Source organism: Triturus cristatus, chromosome 1_2 (genome assembly GCF_964204655.1).
Source record: "Triturus cristatus chromosome 1_2, aTriCri1.1, whole genome shotgun sequence".
Taxonomy (NCBI): domain Eukaryota; kingdom Metazoa; phylum Chordata; class Amphibia; order Caudata; family Salamandridae; genus Triturus; species Triturus cristatus.
Genome location: NC_140580.1, coordinates 540,468,197 through 540,490,009, shown reverse-complemented (window position 1 = coordinate 540,490,009; position 21,813 = coordinate 540,468,197). Strand labels below are relative to the sequence as shown.

The window sequence follows — 21,813 nt, the reverse complement described above, 5'->3', positions numbered from 1 at the left end:
CGCCTGGTTCCTCAATAGTGATGATTGGAAGTGCTAATGGTATTAGCTGTACTTCAAAAGTATTTAGTAATAAAAATTACTTATAAAAATAAGCATTGGCTAAGCCAATAGGTCGCAGCTTTAAATGACTAAGTTTTTGTTTTTTAACAATGCTTGTTTACACCAACATGTGACTGCATGTCTCAGGATGCATGTGTACGCATGTCCAGAAATCTTGGAATGAGTTTACTATGAAATGTGGCTGGCATGCACCATGCGTAATCACATGCACTGTGATCATGAGGAGGGAGTGAGAAGATTCTTGTGGGTTCACCTCTTCTATTTATCTTCTAAACTATCACAAAAAAGAGAACACACTCTACAGAAATGTTTCAGCTATCTCTCAACTGGCTCGGGCATCCCTTCTAGTGGTAAAGGGACTCTCAAGGTTGAGCCTGCCTCTACAGGCTGTATCCAGAAGAGCACTCAATGATGACGTGTGGTACTAGGAAGAATAGGGGCTGAGAGTCCTTTTACCAACTAGAAGCGAGGCTCAAGCAGGTTGAGAGATAACAAAAAGCTTTTTTTGAATGTGCAATTCTAGGTGCGCCTGTTTCATGATGCCTGTGTCAAGATGCATGCACACATATCTGTCATGAAGGAGTACGCATTATTCATGATGCAGCCACCCATTTTTTTTTAAATATATGGTTGCAAGATTTAAATATGAACAAATGAGCATTTTGAGAAAGCAGAAACCCAACAGCAAATTACAGCTGCTAAGCCCTACAAAAGTAAATAAGCAAATTTAAAACAATTATGTGGCAAGTAGTTAGGAGCAATGGTAGAGCAGGGGGTGTGGGAAGAAACTGTGCCAAATGATGAGAGTATTCGGGGGAGGGGGAACAAACAAAAGAGCAAAATATATTAAATAATTAAATGAAAGAATATAAAAGCCGGAAGGGGTGGGAGGACAGACACACTTACAAATGCTCAATCAAGAAGTAGAAGAAGAAAAAAAAAAAATGCAGAAATTCAATGCAATACTCGATCTACTAATAATACTTCTACTTCCAGGACTGCTGACCCACTTGGGCAACCAATTGTTGATGCTGAAGCTGTGGTTGCCATGGACAAGGTTCTAAATGCAATGAACCAAGTCACAAAGAACATACATAACTTAGATAAGTTAGTATGTTAATTAAACAGGGAACAACTAAAAATGTAAAACTACATAAAAGAATCTGTAGATCATGGACTTCAACATACAAATGAAATATGTGAATGTACAACTTATGAATCTATATTACAATATGTAAATGGACAGGCAGGTACAGAGAAAAACTTTGTTAATAAAGTAATAACTGCTTATGTGCATAAAGTTACTAGATCTACATTGCCTAGTGTTGTTATTTCTTCTACTGGCTTAGCAGCACATAACATCAGAGGAATTACCTTACATCATCTACTAATACTACCTGAGGAGCATGATAAACTAGTATACTTAAAATGAAACACTGATACATGCCAAGTACATTTTAAAGTTCTTAAACAAGTAACAGTTCATCATGACTACTATCATATGATCATTTTAAACTGTAAATGTTCTAAATGACATAGTAATTTAATACAAATTGTAGTTTTATATGAAAACACATAAAAAGGAAAATAATGTTGGCTTGACTTTGTGTTATGTTAAATACAAGCAGATATCAATGTACTAGCCTATTACTAACTTACCATCTACTATGAAGCAACCATAAGGCACATGTCTAACTTAAATGACACTTACCATACATACATATTAATGACATTTGTGATACCTGAAAAAACATATGGTTAATATTGGTAGAAGCCCTTTATCTTTTGAGATATTTAGTTATGAAAAGTTTTTTAACTTTAAAAAAAAAAGTTTCTCTAGAACTTTTTGTTTTTAACACGGTCAACATGACCAGCCAAAACAATAGTCTCAACTCGAAACAGGAGGACAACAAAGGCAATAAAAGGCTGTTGGGGAGGTCACTGGTGAACAATGACAAGCACACAATAGATGGTCATATTTCTCTCTCATGCAACAATGACAGTATGGCAGAGGAGACAGTATGTCTCTGCACTGCCATATTGCTCTATAATTTCAAGATTCTGCCTGAAAAGATGTATTGGCACCATTATACCTTGAGCTACTGGTTGGAGGGACAGATGCACCAGTGTTGGTGGACGTGCTGATGGAGCAGAATTATTAGAAGGTGCTACTGGAGGGACCGACGCAGCAGGTGGTGGTGAAGGTGCTGATGAAGCAGAAGTTGTTGAAGGTGTTGCAGTAACCCAACAAATGGCTGCTGCTGATGTTCCAGATTTGGCCTCTTCTAACCCCACCTAACCCCTTCTTTCCTCATGCGCCAACCTGATGGAATGAATGCCCTGCAGATGTTTTCTCATTCCCCTGATACATAATGAGTGTTTTGCACGTTCCCATAGGAAATAACTTTATTGCATAGGTTGCAGGTTACAAGTTTCGAAATTCCCCCTTTTTCCTCCAGATGACAATTAAAAAAATCCTATACACAGTATTCCTTTAGTTTCTTCCTCCGCTCCACCTTGCTTCCTCCTCTTGCAACAGCACAGGATCCTCCTCTTCAGCCATTGCAATTCTCCAAAAGTTTGCATCAGAACAAAATATATTCCCTCAGCCAAAGATCACAACCTTTTCCTTTGAGGGTATCGAATTGAATGGGACCAAGGGATATACACTTCCTGTTTCCTACAACTGACAGAGTTCTAAGCTAATGAAATGCTGTTTTACAAAAGTGAAAGTACAGCAGCAGAATCTCGATACTATTGCAGTACCCATGTACTTCACAAACACAACCTACAGTTACAGTACTAACAAATATATCATTAAATATCAGAATTAGCCATGAAACTCTGAATCCATATTTGAAATGAAAAATATTTATATGGTGTTTATATCATTTAAAATTTTTACAGAGGTAGTGCAGTACTTTCGAGAAAGCGCAATTGAAAGCAAAGCAATCACGCAGAAGACGCTAACACTTTGACCTTTCTCAAAAGTACAGCAGTACTGAAAAAAATCAAAGAAATAATACCGTATTAAACATTTTATGATTAAAAACGATTTTGTAGAAAAAATACAAATTCAATGAAAAATCAAAGGTTTAAGATTAGTTATCGGTAAGAATACTTAATTTATTATTTCTACACAAAAACGACTTAAACTACGCAAACATTAGATATTAAAAAGTTATACTTTAAAGTTATAATTTGTGCCCCAGCAAAACATAATTGAACTCATGCACCTCCATACAGTGTTATCAACTCACTATCCAGACTAAATAAAGTATATTTCAGGCCTCTGCCATGCTCAGTGTTCTCATAAATGATATTTGAGATGTCATGAGTGTTGTTATGAATACTATGGTTTAACATGCCATAACTGATGTAATATGGATGGATATAAGCAGTGCATGGGAAAGGTGGGAGTTATGGTTAATTTAATCTGGCTAGAAAATTACCAACACGCTGTATGGAGTCGCAGGAGTTATAGTACGTTTTGCTTGAGGTGCAAATTATAACTTTATTCCAAATATTCTTCACCATTACAAGAACATGCAGAAGTTGTACTTAATCTTTTTATTTTACTTTAAAAAAACAATTATATTTTGACATTTGTGAAGACCATACCTATTGGCTTTTCCAATTTTTCCAATGCTTATTATTTTATTATCTTTAGAATACACGTCATTTTGAGAGGTAACAATACAGTTGAAGTTTTACTGGTTTGATGGTCTTGTTGAGAAGAAGGGAAATAATTACTACTTTGGAAACAAAGTGAAGAAGGAGATTGGGATAAAGATGTGCTACAGAAGGTTTTTGATTCAATTGATGGTGATTTTTAAGAATAGTCATTTGTGCGCTTTCGATTTTTCAGTAATTGAAAAATAATATATATTTGCTTTCTATAAATGTCACAAAATCATTTGGATCTAATAAACAATGTAAAACAACTCTTTCCTTTTGGAGTCTGTGAAAATCATTGCGAGATTTTGATGCTTGTCTCTTCTGAGGAGAACCTATAACATAATCACTTATTTATCATCATTAAATTAGCACCTCCACACATGGACTCTCTCTCTCCACTCCCCACCTCTTTCCTTTTCCTCTTTCCTATGTCGCACCCAGCAGTAGCTTATTCAGCAGAGGACAAGTAGTGCATCTCAGTTTGTTGTGTTCAAAGAAGAATATTCAGGGTATACTTTGATTTCATGATAACAGTAATGTTTATCATTTAATGTGTTCAAGTTTCTGTCTACTACTGTAATGTCACATATACCTTGTATGGTCTCTTTGCTTCAACTCCACACTCGGCCACACTTCTTTGCATCATCTTTGTCTCTTTCATAATATTAATTGCTGTTATTTGCAACAGAGCATCTGCTAGAGAGTTTTCCATATTTTTCTTCATAATATGAAGAATTACTGTGTCTCATTTCCCATTATCTATTAATTTCTTTAGCTTCATATTATAGCTCTTAACCTTGATGCTATTTTTATCTGACACCTACTTGTTTCTGGCACATAATTTACACTGAACCGCTTTTTGTTGAAATGTATGTAAACTAGAACATTTTACCCTTACCCGTAAGAACCGTCTTAGTTGATCCACCGTCATGACAATTGGCCCAAGTACAAGTTCAAATGCCTTATATTTTTTCAAGACACACATCTCATAAAATCACCTGGCCTTAAGTCACACATCTAAGGAAGTCAGAGAGCAGAAACAAACATTCTCCATTGAAGCACTAAGAATCTCGAACTTCTTCACCTCACACATTTTTCTGTTACCTTATCTTCTTTCTTTATAGGTTCCAAGTTCTGATTGAACGTGAAGTCCCTTAATGCATCTTTCCATGTCTTTGCACAGAAACCTCTCTTGTGGCCTGTTATTTGTATGACCTCAGCATTCTTGGGTTTCAGAAGAATAGTATTTAATCAGATACAAAGTGCTCCACTGCACCTCTTGTTAAATGCATCACTTTCCATATATGTCAAAGAGTAGCAAAACATGCCCATCTGGTCTTTACACCAGCCCATGCTACCTCATGGTGATCCCTCTCTCCAGCATCTCTAAGACTTGGTCTATTTCACCAGTTAATGAGAACCCTTTGTTCTTTTCCAGGCTTTTTCTGTTCTGTTTTTTTTAGTCCACATCAGTAAGCTGTCTATTCTCCTTGATGGTCTTTCTCCTCTCTTCTCCAGGATCTCTTTTTCATCCAGTTTAAGATTTCGGATAGAAAGTTGGTTAGTGTAGGAAGGCTTTGGGACAGTCCAATTTTTAGCTACATGTCATCAACATATTGGCTTAAGCAAACACCATATTTTGGTAGAGGTGACATAAGGGCTCCACATAGAGTTCAAATGAAATGGAAGCTAAACGGAATATTTGTGGTGTACAGAAGGCTGATGTTGTAAGATCAGAGGTCAGTTAAAAACAACTCTTTTGGCACCCATTTGCTGTTAGAGAATGATGAGGATAATGGTATGGTTCAAATTTAGCATTACAACCTAGAATTCCTGCAGCAAAATCAAGCTATTCTTTTCAATTGTCTCCTTCTTTCGTCTTTTTGTACAAGAGCAGGACATACATTACCTCCTACACAGTGTTAAACCAATATTTAATGAAAAAGGGGGAATACTCAAAGAGTTGCCACAAAATGCATATTTTCTAGGGCACAAACAGCGAACAATCTCCCATGTTAGTCAACCAGTTGGCAATACCAATGGCAAGTAGTTATTTGTACAATTGAAAAACCATAACTCACCCATGTTAGGCACTGCAACCACAAGTGGCATGAGCACATCTACAATTGGAAAGACACAGTAAATTGTTCCTGTCTTATCCTGATTGTAGGGGATGGTAACCCCATCGGGGGAGATAATGGAAAAATTATTTAAAACTTCCAACCCATGATGGTACTCCTTAATGCAAAGTAGAGCATGGCAACTTTGTGTTACTTTAGAGCTACTTTCCAATGTAATTCAGGATTTGCACTGGAAAGTAAAATCCTAGAACTACACTATGAACCAGGTTTGTGTCACTTTTGTGATAGAAAACAGCTACAGAGTGTTATTAAATCCACCCTATAAACTCAGGATTTGAAACTTAGTTAAATGATTTGGGGAGTGAAAATAATACTAGTATATTATTAACCAGTGGAACTCATTTTAGCTATCTTAGAACAATGAGAGATTGAGTACAAAACAATAAAATTCTAAACCTATGCTGGCAATTTGTATGTAGCACTTTGATTGAGTTCATAGCTCAATGTACTATTTCAGAAGGATTGTAACTTATGATTTCAAAGTAACAAAAGGAGTTCTCAAACAAAAGCAGTAAGCCATTGAGCTATCTACATAAAATATAAACCTGTGATCTGCATGTTACACGTTGTGCTATGCAGCAGGAACATTAACCCACTATGCTACCTTGGCATGTGTCAAAACTGACTAGACAAATTACATATCTCTCATTCAACTGCTGTAACCAACAGAGCTATCATTGTGTTGCGTCAGTCTGTCATGCAAAGGGCGCCCTACCAAGTCAGCACTGGCCAAGGCATTGCATTAAACAGGAAATGGATCAGGAGCCTGGGGGTAAACAAGCTACCAGGATCTTGCAAGTTAGTACAGTTATTTCTCTGCCTGCAGAATGGGATATTACGCAGTTGATCGTATAGTTGCACTGCATCAAATGTTATTATGGATAAAATGTGGGAATAATCCTATGACTTGGGGCTAAAGGGTAAAGATACAAGTAATCTTTAATCCCTGGAAAGTAGTTAATGATAAAGTACAAGTAGGTTGTGGAAATGTTTTAAAAGTTAGATGTGGAACCAGCCAAGCACACGTATGATAGCCATGAATGATTTACATTAGAGTTTACACTTATTAGCATTTTAGGGTGTGTCGGCTGCAACCAGCAAAGTATACTGATTAATTGCTGAAAATTGATGCAAAAAAAGTGGAGCATGTTATGGATTTCTTGACTTTTGCTGCAATCTTTAGTTAGGAGTTGTTGGCTTTCACCTGATCTCAATACAGAACATGGGGCGTGTGTGGTGTCTAACATACCAGGTTACTCACTCTACCCAATCGGACTCTAGCTTCTCTTTTTTATCATCTAGTTGAATATTTTGCTATCACTCACATGGCTCAGAGGTACGTTAAACCACTAAGCAAAGTGCCTGTAGTTACTTCTAAATAGCTATAATATAGGAGGTATTGGTTCAGCAAGAGCCTGTGTTCTATATGGGACAGCAGATCTATGGTGGGAAGTTGCTCTGATTTCAAATCAAAGCTCTTGTGGAAAGAATATCATACACCACCAATTGTACTCTTGCCATTTGTTATAGATTTGCACATTAATATTTTTATAGTTCTGATGTAACTTTAGCTAATATTTACAAGAAAAGTAGTTTGAGTTTGTTAAAGATGTTGTAAAAATTATTTGAAATATTGTTTCAGCTGTGATAAATGAAAGAACATATTCACTTAAACTTTATCAGCCTTTAAAGGATGATTGAGCATGTGGGCCTAACAAGATTTAAACCAGCAACTACATGTTACCCATAGACTTGAGAAATGAACACTCAGCTCTCCTAGCTGTCTTACCACTTGCATTAAGCAAGTATGGTTTAGATATTTCTATGTTAATACTGTTCAGCTCCTAACATACAAATGGCCTAACAAAGCCCAGATCATGGTAAATCAAGCCAGTACAGGCCACCAATTCCTGCAAGCCTTGGTTAGAGAAGTATCATCACTGCTTTCAAGTTATTTTAGCAGGCTCTTAGCTGGAGTAAAACTCTCCTAGGGCCTCTCTCTAAATGAGCTGGAAACCCTGGTTCAGAAGCAAATAGCAGTTAGCTTTCAAAATTTGGATTACAGCTAGCGTGATAATGATACATTAAGGCCTCATGTACTAATATTACAAATAGGAAATATTAAATTGCGACAAATACTGACTTGTAATTTAAGATTTATTATTTGGAGTGTATACAACTTCCGCAGAATGCAAGAGTGTTTTGCGAATCAACAAATGTATTACTAGGTTGTTTCACAAAATTAATATGCATGAGATAGGTTGCAAATTGAGACCCACTATGATTAGCCAGAGCCACTGGCATGGTGGCCTGCTTGGGTCAGCAGACCACCATGTCTGTGATTGCTTTTCAATAAAGCAATTTTTTTTAAATGCAGCCCATTTCATAAAAAGGAAAACAAGATGCATTTAGAAAAAGAAGTAACATTTTAAAATATTTTTTTTAGGTGTAGGCATTCCCACCTTCTTTGACTTGGTGGTAAAATATTAATTTTTTAACAACCGGATTTTGGTCGGAAAATATTAATACATAACTTAAAGAATTTGTATATGGATGGGATGCCGTTTTCACCCCACTCAGAAAATCAATTCAGTATTTACTTTTGCATACCCAAATTCCTATTCGATAACATGTTAATCAATCATTTTGTGGGTTTTATACGTTGAAAAATGCCATTTTGCAGTGGCAAAGGATCTGATTTGACCTTTTCAACCATAACATATTCCATGGACATGAGGGCCAATGTTTCCACACCAAATTTGTGAGTTGAAACCTGGTGGAATTTGTGTGAAGAAATTACTATAATTCTGAGGTTTGTAGCTCAGAATGTGGAACAATGCAATTTTCCATTAGCTGCCGTTCCACTTAACTGAACTCGAAATTGTGAGGTAATATAGCTCTGGGAAATATCTCACCTTACCGTACAGGTATTTATCAAGAGCTCTATTGCCACCAAGACTACTGCAGAAAGCAAATGAAGATGTGTCCGTTGAGGCTTACATCAAATTAGATGGGGCAAACTTAACTTCCACAATCTACATGTTTGTATATTGTGTTGTTGCAGAAGGAATGATCAATACACCATAAAGACCACTGAGTGGCTTTATGTAGGAAATCCTTTAATTTTGGTCTCTGTAAGTTTTTTTTGTGAGAGAATTGTGAAATCATTAACACTTGTTTAAACCAAATCGTTCAGTCGAAAAATTACTTGTTTTTTTCCCACAGATCCCAAATAGATACTTTTATTCCGAATGCCGTGTTCACTAGATGAGCTGCCATTTTCTCTTTGTGTTAAAGACAGATTCTATAAATGTTCGTAAGGCCATGTCTGTGTTTGCTGATGGTGTATGCCTGTTGAATTACCTCCTTAGAGCCCTCTCAAGAGCCTCCTGAGCCCGAGATCACCCCAAGTGATTGTGAAATTGCCTGGATCTCCATGAATGGCAGTGATTCTGGGAAGTTCTGCAACCTTTGCAGAGCCTGGTTCAACAACCCGCTCATGGCTCAGCAGCACTACGAAGGGAAAAAACACAAGAAGAATGCAGCACGGGCCAGACTACTGCAGCGGCTAGGCGAGACGCTCGACTCCGAGGCACTAGAAGGTTAGTGAGCTCTCGATCAATTTCAATTCTTGTAGGGTCTGCAGTGATTTAGCAGTACTTAGAATTGGTGCCTGTAGTATGGTTGCAAGATCTCACTATTATAATCAGCTTAAATTTACTCTTTCACGTCGGTGGTCTCTCATTTACAGATGTTTATATTTCTATGTATAAATCAAAGCACGGTTTTCTATGTTGTTAATTTTAATTTGAAAGGTTACTATCTTTAGTCTGTTAATTATAATGCAAACTATTGTGATCTGCACTTTTGACTTCTGGCAAACAATAGTTATATTCAGTGAGATATGAATCGTGTATGTGGCTAAAGTAAGGTTGTGTGAATTTAGCCCAATTGACACCATGAGTAGTTTTTCTATGCTCGGCTTTGAAGAAGAATGTTACAATTAAGTTACACAATGTAGTGTGGTTATCCGGGTGGATTGTGGTACTTCTTCTTCTTTAACGTTAGTCCTCTTGCTGGCTGAACAGTCTTTGAACAAGTCTACTTACAGAAAGCTTTTTCAAGCATGCAAGGCACTTCTGGTCTTCAGAAACATACACATAGAACACACATATTGTGTTGTAAACTTTACATGATGCTACCGCACATTTTATGCCGACTCTGCTTAGATATCAATTCTGGAGATGTGATGAGACCCCGCAGTCATGTCCTGCACAAGAGGAACCCGGCTGTAGACATTATGGTAAAGGGTATAATTTGGATTGGGCAACCAGGACATATCAGGAAAGCACCTACTTTCAAACCATGTAAACACCTCTGTAGCTCTTGCCCCCAAAGCACAACACTTATCTATACAGACCTCACAAGGCCACCTTCCTTCTCAGCTCTGAATTCCATTGTATGGAAAGGAAGACACTGTGCCCCATCCTCCTGGAGGCCACCTTTCATTAAATCTGCTTTAAAACAGTATTGGGTCTCAAAGATTCAAATCGTTAAGGATGCACATGGGGTCGAAACCTTGGATTGCAACCTGTAAACTCTCTGTCCCATATTCAGTTCTTCATCTCCTGGGAGTGTTAGGTGATCATGAAGAAAGAATGCAATATCACAATAGTTGATACCCCAGGATGTTAGGGAAAACAGGGCTTAGATGTTCACTTTTCTCTGAGGATTTGAAATCACCTCCTTCCTATTCTCCAAAGTACACATGGCAGTAGCAACTAGGCCTTGGAAAACTGCCTATTCTCCTGAAATCGTCCCTGTTCCATTGGTTCTAACTTCTAGCTTGAGCACCTTGCCATCAAACATTATCCCCAAAGCTTCCATCTCCAGTACTTTTGTCTCCATTCTTTCAAGCCCTGATTCCATTGTGGAATATGTTTTTTCCACTTTATCTGCATTCTTCAACATCAAATCCAGAGTTTCTATTATTTCTCTTTGGCTCTGTTCAACAGATGACTCCAGGTACCAAAGTCTTGTGCTGGTCTCAGTTAAATCTCCTCTCCCACCATCAACCACATGAATACTCCAAGTCTTTTATTTTAGCGTGTTGGCACTGGCACCCTGGGCACACACCTCTTCACAGCCTCTTGACACCCCAGCTTGCCTTCCTTGCCATTTGCAACTGGACACCGTCGCCACACCAGTAGTGAAGCACTTTGACATTTACTCCCAACCCCCTCATTGGTTATTTCTCACACCCCCATCAGCCCATAGCATAAAGAGCCCTTAGGTGAACTGTGTGAAATCAGAGAAAAGATGGCGGCTCAGGGAGCTCAAAAAGGAGCAACAGTTCTTAGTGGCACCAGGATCGACTCCCTATGACTCCATGCCCTAGAACAGGGTTCTCCAAGGTCAGTCTTGGTGGGCCTGATCCAGGCCATATGTTTATCATTTCCCCAGTTAGATAAATGTAGGTATCTTAAAACTCTGGCATGGATATGGCCCTCCAGGACCCACTTTGGACAACCCTGTTCTGTCTAGAACCAAACCTTTGATCAATTTGACTTCTGATATACCTTTGGATGACTATATCTTTTGACTCCTTTTCTCCCATTCTACAGAGATTTAGGCCCTTAAATCTTTCTTTCTGAGATCTGTGATGCAACAGTTGCACTATCATAGCAACCCTCAGTGATTGAGGCAGTAACAATAGGTTTTCCTCTTATCTGCTTGTTGAACCTTTTTCTGTCTACTAAATAATGATAGATCTCTCTATACAGTTTTTTGTACTGTTTGTTCCAACACATAACCTAATTGACCACATTCAAAACCCTGTCCTTCATCTCTTATATAATTTACAGGGAGCCTCTGCCACAAAGATGTGAACTTTACACTTGTCATACCTATCCCATGCATAGAATAAAGTCTGATTGTCCCCATAGCGTTTTTTCTGTATTATAAAACTTTGTGCTTACGCTTCGAATCCTAGCATCAGAGTTTGCCTGCCTTCTTTAGGCATTCCAATTGGGTATAGCAAAATATAATTTTCCTCCTTTAATTCTGACAAGGACAACACACATCTGATGCAAATTTACCTCTCTGTGCTTTTTGCTTTATTATAAAATGAAAAAAAAAATGGTTTTGAGCTCCCATATGGTATACCTGGAACCTTTTTTGGTAGTGTGGTAGGTATCGGTGTTTTGTTATTTTTAAGCTGAGTTAAACTGGTGTCATGCAAGTCTAGAATGCCATTTACATTAAGAAAGAGTTGTACGTTTACCTCTGACTCCACCAATGCACGTACGAAAATGTAATTTGCCAGTATCCAAAGAAGCCTTAATTTTTTTCTCAAACAGTACTAGTCCCAACTTTTCTTTAACACACCAAATGTTTCCTTTACCAGACCAAATATATTACTTTCAACCAACAGAACACATATGTTCCTCTGCTGTACTCAACATGACTCTGACATCTCTGTCATCTGGATCATCTGTCAGCTGAGGATCTTATCTCTTACTTTATCAACCTTTTTATTTTATTTAGTAGAGTTCCATATGTTTTTTCTAGGTCTTATGTGAGACAGTACATTAACTATCGCTTGCAAAATTTTGTCAGCTTACAGTGGGCTTGGAGCCTGCCCATTGCTTTCTGTTGATTGGCTTGATTTTAACTCTAATTTTCTTGCTTCTGATTTGTTAATGTGTGCAGGCTTCTGTTCCTCTTCTTGTGTTTTGATCCTACCCTGAGGGATGGCAAAGTACTTGTGTACTTACACTGCTTGTGTATTTGAGCTACTTTTTTCTTTTTGCTGAAGCACTCTGCGCAAGTGCATTTGTTTGCAAGATGTCTACCTTATCTACCTCCACATGCTCCATGTTGGTCTCTCTCACCCATATGCTTTTGTCTCCCACACACGCCATTTCTTTCCCATGTGTTTTTTCCTTCATGTTCCTTGCCCCATCTGTCCCATCCATGCTGCTTCGGGCCCCTAGTCCTCTCCGCCTTCCGAGTTGATTCACCCTCCGTGTTGTCTTTTTGGCCCCCTAGCCCGCTCTCCATGTTGCTTTCCCCACTGACCCTCTTTCTGAGACGCTCACCCCCACACCGCTACTTTTCTTTCTTTTTGTTTACCAATCCATCTTGTATTGGCAAACAGAATTGAAAATACCAACATTTTGTACTGCTGAGCATGCTTTGAATGTGCACCTACAAAATGACTGTTTTTATTTTCTAAAGCCATGCTTCCCAGCATCTTGGATGTTGAGAAGCTTGGCTAGAACCACTGGCAAAGCTAGTAGGTATCAAAGACGAGCACTATTGGCTTTGTCAAGGCTTGCTGTAAATTGCCCACTGATCAGTCGTGGCAATAAGGGGGCTGTTGTTTCCATTTGTTGCTGAACAATTATGCACTTTTATTAAATCATAAACTTATAAGTAAATGTCTCAATTCATCTAGTTTAAAACATATATGTATATATTATGCACAGTATTATAGCATTAAAACATACCTGTATAATAGTAATAACTAGCCTTCATATACCGCTTTCATACTGGGGTTTTACTTTCTATAAGGCGAAATAGACTCACCCGGGATTTTAACTTTTAACCTGCAGATCACACCGATGTCAGTAGCAAGCACATAACACTTTGAGCCACCAAGGGAAGAGGCAGGTTAAATGTGTATTTTATGCTACAATGCAGACATCTGCAGTAGGATGCAGCAAAAGGATGCTGGAAGCAAGAGAAATCTAAAAAAAAACTGATGGTGTAGTCCATGCTGTGAAGGTGGCTCGTTTGCCCGCTTTCACCTTTAGGCAGCAAGACTGCAAAAACATATGGCTAAAGTCAAATGTTATACTGGCAAAAAGTAAATATATAACACTGCCAAGAAATGTGCTAGACTTGGCACATTTTGCCATCCGTGAATAATGTGTTTATAGAAAATCAATGTGAATTTCACAAGGTGACATTTATCTTTTTTTCGACAGAAAAGCTCTTACACAAAGAATTGTTATTGAATTCAGTTAGACTATTCCTGCCTGAGAACTGCAGAATAATTTTTTTGCGAGCCTAAGAAGAATTTTCCATTGGAATAAACTAATGCATAAATGAATCCACTAAGTGAGCAACTACTCAGCCAACTAAACGATTATCCTTTTTTGTCTTGCAAAATGTCTGTTGTTTTGTTTACAGCATTTGAAAACATGGCAGCTATTGTATAATTTTATTTCTAGGTTGTTCGAATCTTGGAGCATCTAGCCCTAAACACGCATTTGCAATGCAATCGGTCTCACCTTTGGGACCTTATATGTATTTAGCTATGCAGCACATTAGCCTGGGTGTTGAAACATCTACTGTTCATTAACATGGAGGGAAAGTAAGCACCAAACGGCGTGACATGCCAGGTATGGGAACACATGGAGAGAAATATTGCCTTTCAGCAGGAAATGGTATAGTCCAAAGCTATGTTTTTAATATAAAATCAGAGCCTTCGGTGGTCATATCACTGAAAATACAAGATTTGAAAAAAATATTATTGTCTACGGGTGCCCGTGGAAGACAATTTCTATGGACTGGAATCTAGAGAATGCTAAAGTAATTCTGGTAGTTTACTGATCTCTGCTGGTCACTTTCTATCAAAAAAGTGAAATAGAGGCATTTGCCAGAAAAATTTGAAAAAGAAAGTTCCTCAGCAGAAAGCAATTCTGGTATTTTACTGACCTCTGCTGGTAGTTTTCTATCAAGACAGTTAAATAGAGGCAGTTGAACAGAAAAAAAGTCCCTACGCGGAAGGAGACAAGTGCTAGGGATGATCTCCAGAGCCCACAAAGTACATACACATATAAGCATATACTAATATACAAGAGGTCTCGAATGCTCGACCTAAAAATGAAATAGTCTTTCAAATCAAAATCATGTTACCAATCGGTCATTACAGCAATTAAGGATTTGCAGGTAAACGAGAGGCTAGGAATTGTGAAAAACAGATATACACTATATGTTATGTTATGTTATGTTATGTTATGTTATGTTGGGTATTTGTAGAGCGCGCGGCTACTCCCAGGAGTGTCCGGGCGCTAAGAATAAAGAACCCACTTCCGAACAACAGAGAGATGAATCAAAATGCCAGACAACACACTGCTAGCAGAGCCAATTACAGTTGGAATAGCCATGTCTTCAACATTTTTCTAAAAACAAGCAGATCCTGAGCCTGGTGGAGAGGCTAGGGAAGTTTATTCCATATCCCGGAAGCAGTCGCCTTAAAAGAGCGACCACCGACCCGCACAAGAGCAATTTTCGGCACAGAGGTCAGGAGCTGAGACCAGGATCTCAGAGTACGTCGAGGAATATAGCGAGGGGACCTATGTCTTAAGTAAGGAGTTCCAATCTGATTGAAGGCTTTAAACACAAGAACCAAGGCTTTAAAATAAATTCTCTTCTGAACCGGCAACCAGTGCAGGGACGACAAAAGCGGAGAAGTCCGAGTAATGGAGGGGGCCAAAAAGATGGCCCTGGCCGCCGCATTTTGAATCACCTGCTAACAAGAGATCAAATAGCTGGGGAGACCCAAATACAAAGAGTTAGCATAGTCCAGGCGTGAGGTGACCAGAGCCTGGACTATAATTCTTCTGTGAGAGACAGAAAGCAAAGGGAGGAAATTCCTCATCATTCTTAACATCCCAAAACACGTCCCTGCCACTGACTGAATCTGGGGTTTCATAGAAAGCGAGGAATCCATCTTGACTCCAAGATTCTTAACCACGGTCACTGACGACCCAGGGGGGTACAGATCCCGCGGCCACCAATTAAGCCAGGTCTCACAAGGGTGGTGGCCAAAGAAGATAATCTCGGATTTGTCCGGGTTACATTTCATTTGGTTCTCCTTCAACCACGAGAAGACTTCTGAGAGGCAGGAGTTTATTCCAAGGCCATCAAACTCTTCGCCCTTCGCGCAGGTGAAAAGCAGCTGAGTATCGTCTGCATACGATACAATATTTGCCCCATGTTATTCAGCGAGGCAAGCAATAGGGGTCATATAAAGATTGAACAGAGTAGGGCTCAAAATAGAGCCCTGCGGGACCCCGACATTCAAAGGTGGAATAGCAGCTGCAAACGGAGGGGACCATAGGGTTTGAAGACGATTACTGAGAAAGGACCTGATCCAACTCAGTGCCGTACCGCCTACACCCCCCTCAGCCAACCTCTGCACCAGTCTGGCATGGGGCACGGTGTCAAAGGCCGCGGAGAGGTCCAAAAGGACCAGCACCGCGTTGCCTCCCCTGTCGAGGGTGGCTTTAATGGTCTCAGATATTTCTAAAAGGGCTGTTTCAGTACTGAAATTAGCCCTAAAGCCGGACTGACTAGGGTGCAAAAGATGGTTAGTCTCAATGTACTCCGTGAGAATGGAGTTAACGTATTTCTCCAACACCTTTGCAAAAACAGGAAGTAACGATATTGGGCGGTAATTACCGGCTTCCTCCGGATCCGCAGTGGGTTTTTTCAGCAGAGGGAGAATTTTGGTATGTTTCCAGCACAGAGGCATAAATCCTTCTCGCAGGGATTTGTTTAAAATCCGATTGAAAATAGGATTAATAGCCTCAGCAATTGCCGACAACACCCTGGCAGGGCAGGGGTCAGCCGGTGAGCCGGATTTCAAGGACTTCATGATGGAAAGTGATTGGACCATAGAGATGGCAGGAAACTGCAGAAGGGAGAATTCAGGACTAACGGCAGTGCCGGAAAAATCTAAGTCAGAAGTGAGGTCTGGGGGCTGTATTTCAAAAGCATTCTGAATCCTTTTAATTTTATCATAGAAGAAAGAGGCCATCATGTTGGTCCATTTACTCGATGGCACAAACGGACTTCTGATCACTGCGGGGGAGGTAAAGTTGCTGACAATATTATAAAGTTCTCTGCTTTTATTGCCGGCTTGATCAATTTTTGTTGAGAAGAAGAGTCTCTTGCCCTCTCGGACTTACTGGTAGTGATCTCTTAAGGCAGTTTTGTAGGTCAATTTATCAAGAGCCATATAGTGTGCTCGCCATATCCTTTCCAGGTGTTTGCAGGCGGTTTTGCTTTTCCTAAGCGCTTCAGTGTACCAGGGGGCAGAGGCACGAGACGTTCTTGTCACACTCTAAGTAGGGGGGGCAAGTTCTAGGGCTCTAAGTGATAGCCATTGATCCAGGGAGTGCACATCCTTTTCAAGAGTCCCACAGAATAAGATGGGATGGGATTGCAGGGCGCTCTGAATGGCCTCAGAAGTAATTTGGTTAAAAGGCCTGAAACTGCTTGCGCAGACATTTACCAAAGGGCGGGATCGATAAAGACTCTTAGAGACCCTAAAGTGAACCAAACAGTGGTCCGACCAGGTAAGAGGGAGAGGGGCATCAACATCTATAGTAGTTGAAGAGAAAATCTGGTCTAAAAGATGACCCTTGTCATGAGTAGGCAGATGGACAGATGGACAGAAGGGCTCAGGTGTAAAATATCAAGGGATTCGTACAATTTGAGCAAAACTTCCCGGCCGGCCCTGGTGGACGATAGATAATCACCCCGGCAATAGACTGATGGGCCGAGATGGTTAAAAGAAAACCCATGGACTCAGCCCCCTCGATCTCGGGGAGAGCTAGCGAAACACAGCTAAAGTTGCTTTTATAAATAAGAGCCAGTCCCCCACCCCTTCCTTTACCCCGATCTTTCCTCAGGATCCGATAGCCTGCAGGGATCGCCCTGGCAATAGTAGGGTTAGAGGCCTCAGTTAGCCATGTTTCAGTTAGAAACATCATATCAGGGCGGGAGTCCACTAATAATTCCTGAAGTTGGAGCTCATGTTTCTTAACTGAGCGGATATTAAGCAGTGATGCTGAGAGATGCAAGCCACCCCCACACCTATACGTTTTATTCATCTCTGGATGCTGTATTTCACCGCGTAGTACATGAGCATGAGAGGCCACCCAATTGCAATCTTTGCAAGGGACGGCCTCCACACTCAAAGCCGCGGAGGAGTGGGGTTTACAAATCATACGATCACCAATACTAAATAGAAACTCCCTTTCATACGTGATAGGAGGCAGCGTCTCATTGGTAGAACCGACGATAGGTCTACCGCCGGCCGCCTCCGGGACGCTGACAGGCGCAGACGGGCACTCGCGCAACGTCCCATTTTGAAGGCAGCAGCATGAAAAACAACTAGACCGCGCCCGTCCTAAAAGATGGCGGCGTCAGTCAAAATGATATACAAAAGATCAGGGTTCGATTCCCCCGCCCTCTCCAGCAACAAAGGGTCTGTAAATTCCCAAACACCCCCGTATTCAGAGCACAATAAACATCATACACTTTTTTAAAAAAACAGATTTTAAAAACGAGTGCAATCAGGGAATTAGTGGCTAAAAAATTATCAGAGTCAAAATCGAACTAGCAGCGAGTATAACGTTGAGGCAAAATGTCAGGATCAGGAATTATGGGTCCGAGCGCGCCCGCGCAACGTCCCGTTTTGAAGGCAGCAGCATGAAAAACAACTAGACCGCGCCCATCCTAAAAGATGGCGGCGTCGGTCAAAATGATATACAAAAGATCAGGGTTCGATTCCCCCACCCTCTCTAGCAACAAAGGGTCTGTAAATTCCCAAACACCCCCGTATTCAGAGCACAATAAACATCATACAATTTTTTGAAAAAAAACTGATTTTAAAAACGAGTGAAATCAGGGAATTAGTGGCTAAAAAGTTATCAGAGTCAAAATCGAACTAGCAGCAAGTATAACGTTGAGGCAAAATGTCAGGATCAGGAATTATGGGTCCGAGCGCGCTCGCGCAACGTCCCGTTTTGAAGGCAGCAGCATGAAAAACAACAGCAATAAAGGGTATACACCAACCATAAGATGATAGATCCTTTGCCAGTGTACAAGCCCCATTGATCACAAGTGTGATCCAGGACACCACAGATTCCAGCGTGGAAAGGGGCAAATTGAAGAAAAATTACATAGAGGTACCTTTCTTTTTTTAGTAAAAAGTTGCACTCACTTGGAAGTTGTTACAGACTGCTACTGTTAAAGTCTGTGTGTGTTTGTATGGGAATATATTTCTAGATGTGTTTTACATTTACCTTTCTATATTTAATGTGTTTACCAAGCTTTATTATACTCTTCATTTTAAAATGTTGAGGTGTGAAAAGCGAGATTGCATTGTATAGGAGCAAATTCCATGACTCGGATAAATGAGAGAAGTCCCTTTCCCTGCAAATTCAGTAGCAGGTCCTTTAAGACTGTTTATTTGAGCTTCATTTTAACTAGAATGGATTCAGAGAATGTATGATTATGTACACACATAACAGGGTGGGCACCCAGAAAGCCGCACAACAGTATGTTTTTGATACAATTTTGATAGGTACTCTCAGGAATGAACTACTTTCTTTGGACTAATCATATCGGCATCAATTTGCTTGATTCACAGAATTACTCTTTCAAAGAAGAATTGAGTAAAATATTTTGGCTGGATGGTCTCCTATACACTCTTGTTTGACCATGTCTGGAGATCCTGAAACCACATTGCGGTCAAATTTCCTTCATCTATGCTTTAAGGCATTGTATCCCAGATGACAGAGTGCTAATTCAGTCCTGTTGTGATGGAGAAACTAGTGACTCCTGGAGAATTTTCACACTCTAATGTTGGCAACACTTTCAGTTACAATGTGATTATTCTTTTAAAGTGATACACATGGTAGACACATCTGAAAGTTTGAGTCTGTTGTTGGTAGCAATGATTTCCTTGAGTGTGTTCATACTGCTGAGTTAGTCATGAAGGGAATCTTCGATGAGTTTGAGGGGTAAAAGCAGTACTTTTCAAAGAAATACATGTCAGGACCAGCTTTTTAAATAAAGGAATTAATTAATTAATCTTTCTTCGATTATACAATATAATCATAAAAGAAAAACAGATAAAACCATAATGCAAAAATATATATCTGATAAAAACCAACATAATAACAATGTTTATAATTCATTCATTCATTTATTCAGGTCCAGTTTTATAGGTCTCACATACTGACAGCTTTATCTGTCTACTTGCAACAGATGCATTGATTGTATCCAAGGTAGAACGAGAGGGCTTTGGGTCCACCCCTTGCTCATGATTCAGTGGCTTTCTTGTCTTTCTCAGTTCCCTGCTCCCGAGTTAATGGTATTTGTTCTGAATCTTGTGTTTGTCCCACCAAAGGTGTATTTCTTTCTCAAAGTGTTTTGGTTCACTTGATTGTATTCTTCCATTGCCAATGTCTGGACCTTTAATGCAGTGCATGAAGGACTATTGTCTCTCCCAATTTTCACTGCTCTTTCCCCCCCTTCTTCTTTATATTTAAGAAGTAGTGCTTCCCCAATGTCCTTTTGGTCCTACTCTTCTCTGTACAATGACTGCTGCTAATAGAATAGGGAGGAATCATTTTTATGGTCTGGCTTGACAGTGCAGCGGTCTCCAGGCAACTGTGTGAGTACTAGAGAGGGGCTCTGGCTCCGTACATGTATCATGTGAATATTTATTTCCTGAATTTGCAGTTCTTCAGAAGTGTCTCACACTTCGGAAATGATTACAGTAAACATGGGTGACTGTCTTGGGAGCTTCAAAGCAAGCTTTTCCAGACTGTATTCCGTCTTGTATGCAGTTTTTTCCCTTTTTTTTAACCATTGTCAAATGTGAGATGTTACCACTGCTTGTAAGCTGCCATGTGGCTTTATTTCTTAAGTGAGCAGAGAGGAAGCAAGGAAGCGCTGCATCATTTGTGAGAGTTTTGGTCAGTGCCATAGGTGCACTCTGGAGAAATGCCTCTACTAACACCCTGAAGTAGCAATACCACATTTCCCACCTCAGTCCAAGGATGATCTTAATCCTTCCTTTGTTTTTCAAATGAAGGGTTGCAAGGGCCAAATAGCATTTTCTCTGTGAAAGCCAATGCCCTCTTAATTGTTATGATGCCCCTGAAATGAAAACATAGCATCACCAGCACTTTCTGTATGTCCTGAGGCTCACCCATTTGCCCTGAGACTCAAAACAGCTAAACATTGGCATAACTAAGGCACAGTTAAAATTCCATGACTAAACATTTGGAAATAGTTCCAAGTTCTTAACATTTAAGTGTAAATTAAAGTCAGTAGTCAGGTAAGGTGCAATGCAGAAGATTCTCTGTTTACCCACTTTGATGACATAATAGCTCAGAGCATTCTGTTTTAATTGAGAGGATGCCTAGTACATTAACACACCTTCTACCACACTATACAGTCTACACAGTAATTACACACAGTCTCAGGGATAATTCATGGGAAAAACTGGCAATCATTCAGCGTAAGTATATCTCATCTAGTTTAAGTACACACTGTAAATTATTGATATAATGTACTACTTGGCTCTGCATTTGGACTTTTTCTGGTCTTCAGAAACATGTAAACAGATAGTAAGGTGACACATTTTCAGTTTGACTGCATTTACTCCAACTGGTGACAAAGTCTACTGGCAGGTCCTATCCATAAATACTGAAGTCCGAACTGCAGCCTTTACTTCTTCAGTTGGTAATTACCCTTGCCATTAATGAAATATCCACCCAACTCCCCCAAAAAGGAAGGAAGTAAAAAATGTATCCAATATTATAATCCAGCCCCTTTTAACATTTAGAAACTAAAAGTATAGCTCTGTTGGTCTTCTAGATCCAATTCCCTCAATCTGTGCTGATACTTTTAATACGTTTGCCAAATACATAACTTGCAGAAATCAGACCAATATAAGTACTAGATTATCTGAAGATCTTACAACTTCAAGGAGAAATACCTTACAAACAGAAGAAAATAGTTGAAGAATAATCTACACACGATCAGAGCTGTGCAAGAAACAACTCTAATTTCATCGTAAATCATCCTTCAGAACAAGAACACTTTACAAGAACACTTT

The 21,813-nt window shown here is 39.6% G+C and overlaps 1 protein-coding gene across 2 annotated transcripts in view; it reads left to right on the top strand.

Annotated features, from left to right (window-relative positions):
- The window catches only part of LOC146867586 (zinc finger matrin-type protein 4-like), a 1,117,486-nt gene that overhangs the window by 629,371 nt on the left and 466,302 nt on the right, over positions 1-21,813 (top strand). For both annotated transcript variants that reach the window (XM_085606365.1, XM_085606363.1), the window contains one exon: positions 9,251-9,481. In XM_085606365.1, coding sequence (XP_085462491.1) covers positions 9,251-9,481 — 231 coding nt within the window. The remainder of the gene's footprint in view (positions 1-9,250; positions 9,482-21,813) is intronic.